The sequence below is a fragment of the Myotis lucifugus genome, unplaced genomic scaffold, assembly GCF_000147115.1.
Source record: "Myotis lucifugus unplaced genomic scaffold, Myoluc2.0 scaffold_151, whole genome shotgun sequence".
NCBI lineage: Eukaryota > Metazoa > Chordata > Mammalia > Chiroptera > Vespertilionidae > Myotis > Myotis lucifugus.
The window spans coordinates 2,337,271-2,339,387 of NW_005871199.1; the positions used below are offsets into that span (position 1 = coordinate 2,337,271).

A 2,117-nucleotide genomic window follows, 5' to 3' on the forward strand; every position below is an offset into this window, starting at 1 on the left:
CCCTCCCCAGCTCCCAGCCAGACTTCCTCCTCTCGGAGCCTGGGTGCCTCCCACTCACTCTGCCCACACTTGGTGTCCAAAGGCTTCTCCCCAAACCTCCCAATCAGCTAGTCCTCCCTCCAGTGTCCTGTAGGGATAGGTTGGGAGGTAGAGAAAGGGCTGCATGTGGGCCTGGCAAAGGTCACATTTACTCCGCTAACCGCTTCTGTCCAGGCGAGAAGAAACGCAGGTGCCTACAGCAAGGAAGAGGGAAGCTCAAGGAGAGAGGCCTTCCTGATGGCGAGAGGAGGTGGGAAACACTCGGTGTCTTGGGAAGGTGGCGGCCCCTGCCCCTGCGAAGGCCCCTCTCAGCCCCCTGGCCCTGGGCAGGCCGGGACTCACCCCTGGAAGCGTCTTCTGTTCGTGCAGGGCGCTCTGGGCCTTCAGGGCTGAATCGCGGGCACAGTATGTCAGGAAGGCACATCCTGAGGAGGGGCAGGGGCAGAGAGACCAGTGGGGGTGAGTCCGGGGTCTCCCCTCCCTTAGAGCCCCCCCGCCAGGAGCATGAGGTCCGGGAAGCTGGTTCCTTCTTGCCACTTCCTGCCTGCTGGGGCGGGGGAGACATTCTGCCCAGGGCATCTCTGGGCTGATGAGCCTGGAACTGAGACCCAGAGGCCAGGAGGCTTCAGTGGGGGAGGTGATGGGAGCAGGAGAGGCCGGGGGCTGCTGGGAGGTGGGGCTTTCTGGGGGGCGGGGAGGGGAGAAGGGGCATGTGATTGCCAGACAAGTGCGTGTAGTGTGGTTCCCTCGCTTCCTCAGCTGATCTCCTTCCCTCTACCTCCCTCCATCTTGGTCATCATCACCCCTCTCCTCTCCCATTTTCCCTGTTTCCTCATCTCTCTCCATCTCTCTGGGAGGGAGATGGGAAGTGGAGAGTGGGCTAGAGGAGAAGGGAAAGTCAGAGCATCAGCGGGAGTCCCTGTGGAGGGGCAGGCAGTGTGGTCCTTAGGACTCCAGCGGCCGGAGCCCTCCAAGTGCTGCCCCTGGGCCGGACCCCGCTCAGCCGCACAGGCCTGAGGCGCACCCTCCCGTCGCCCCCAGCTCTTAACTTTCCAGTCCCACACACTTCCCAGATCGGCACCAACCTCGGTCCTTCATACCCTGCTCCCAGGCCCCCTCCTTAGTCCTGGAACTGCCCTGCCTAGTCCACGTCTACTCTTTCCAGGTTGAGCTCCTGACCCTGTGTCCTGACCTCCATCCCAATAGTAGTTTGGCTACTAAGACTCAGTACACACCCTCAGTACACACATGCACGCGTGCGCGCACACACACTGCCCAGCTCCTTACCTCCCAAACCAGCTCTCTCATCCCTCCACCGTTCCTCGCGTTCATCCACGACATCACCTCCTCGTCCCTGGGACCCACATCTCTGCAGCCCCCTTGACGACTCTTTCTCTAAGGAGGCCCTCCCTAGTCCTCGTCCGGGCCCCCTGGCCACCCTCGCTGAGTCCTCTTCTAACTCCTTCATCACACGCCCCAGCCCAGAAACTCTTTTCGTTCCAGATCGGGCCTCTCCGGCCACTCCATCCCTCGGCCCCCTTCCACCCTCCTCCCAGCCCCCCAGCCCACTCCGGCCTGGCCCGACCCCTCACCCTTGTGCAGCCCCGTGTACTTGTCCTTGATGACAGTCAGCTCGAAGATCCGACCAAACTGTTCGAAGATGGGCTTCAGGTCCTTTTCCTCCAGATGCCTCGGGATCTGCCCCACAAACAGCTTGATGGCATCCGGCTCCTTCATTGGGGCGGCCCGGGAGGAGGGGCCGGGGGGAGCAGGGAGAGGCCTGGAGGCCAGGGGAGCTGCCCAGCGAGAAGGCAAGCGGTGGGGGCCAGGGGGCAAGTGGTGGGCGCTGGCTTCCCCTTGGGCCCCTAACCAAGGTGCTGAGCGGAGGGGCAGCTCGTCACACAAAGGAGGCCGGGGAGTTGAGGGCTAGGGGTCAAGGGTCTAGGCAGGCACTGTCATGCCACCAGGGGGCATAGCCCAAACAAACGGTCTCCTCCCAGAGATTTGGCAAAAATCCCAGGATGGGGGTCAGGATGGCCAAGACCTGGAGGGTAGGGTGGTCCCAGGGGCCCTGGGAA

The 2,117-nt window shown here is 62.8% G+C and overlaps 1 protein-coding gene across 1 annotated transcript in view; it reads right to left on the reverse strand.

Moving 5' to 3' along the window:
* Positions 1-1,776, reverse strand: part of CELF3 (CUGBP Elav-like family member 3) — a 10,903-nt gene extending 9,127 nt beyond the window's left edge. Inside the window, exons 1-2 of the mRNA XM_023759312.1 lie at positions 1,632-1,776; positions 382-464 (exon numbers count right to left, since the gene is read on the reverse strand). Coding sequence (XP_023615080.1) covers positions 382-464; positions 1,632-1,776 — 228 coding nt within the window. The remainder of the gene's footprint in view (positions 1-381; positions 465-1,631) is intronic.
* Between the last annotated feature and the right edge of the window lie 341 nt (positions 1,777-2,117).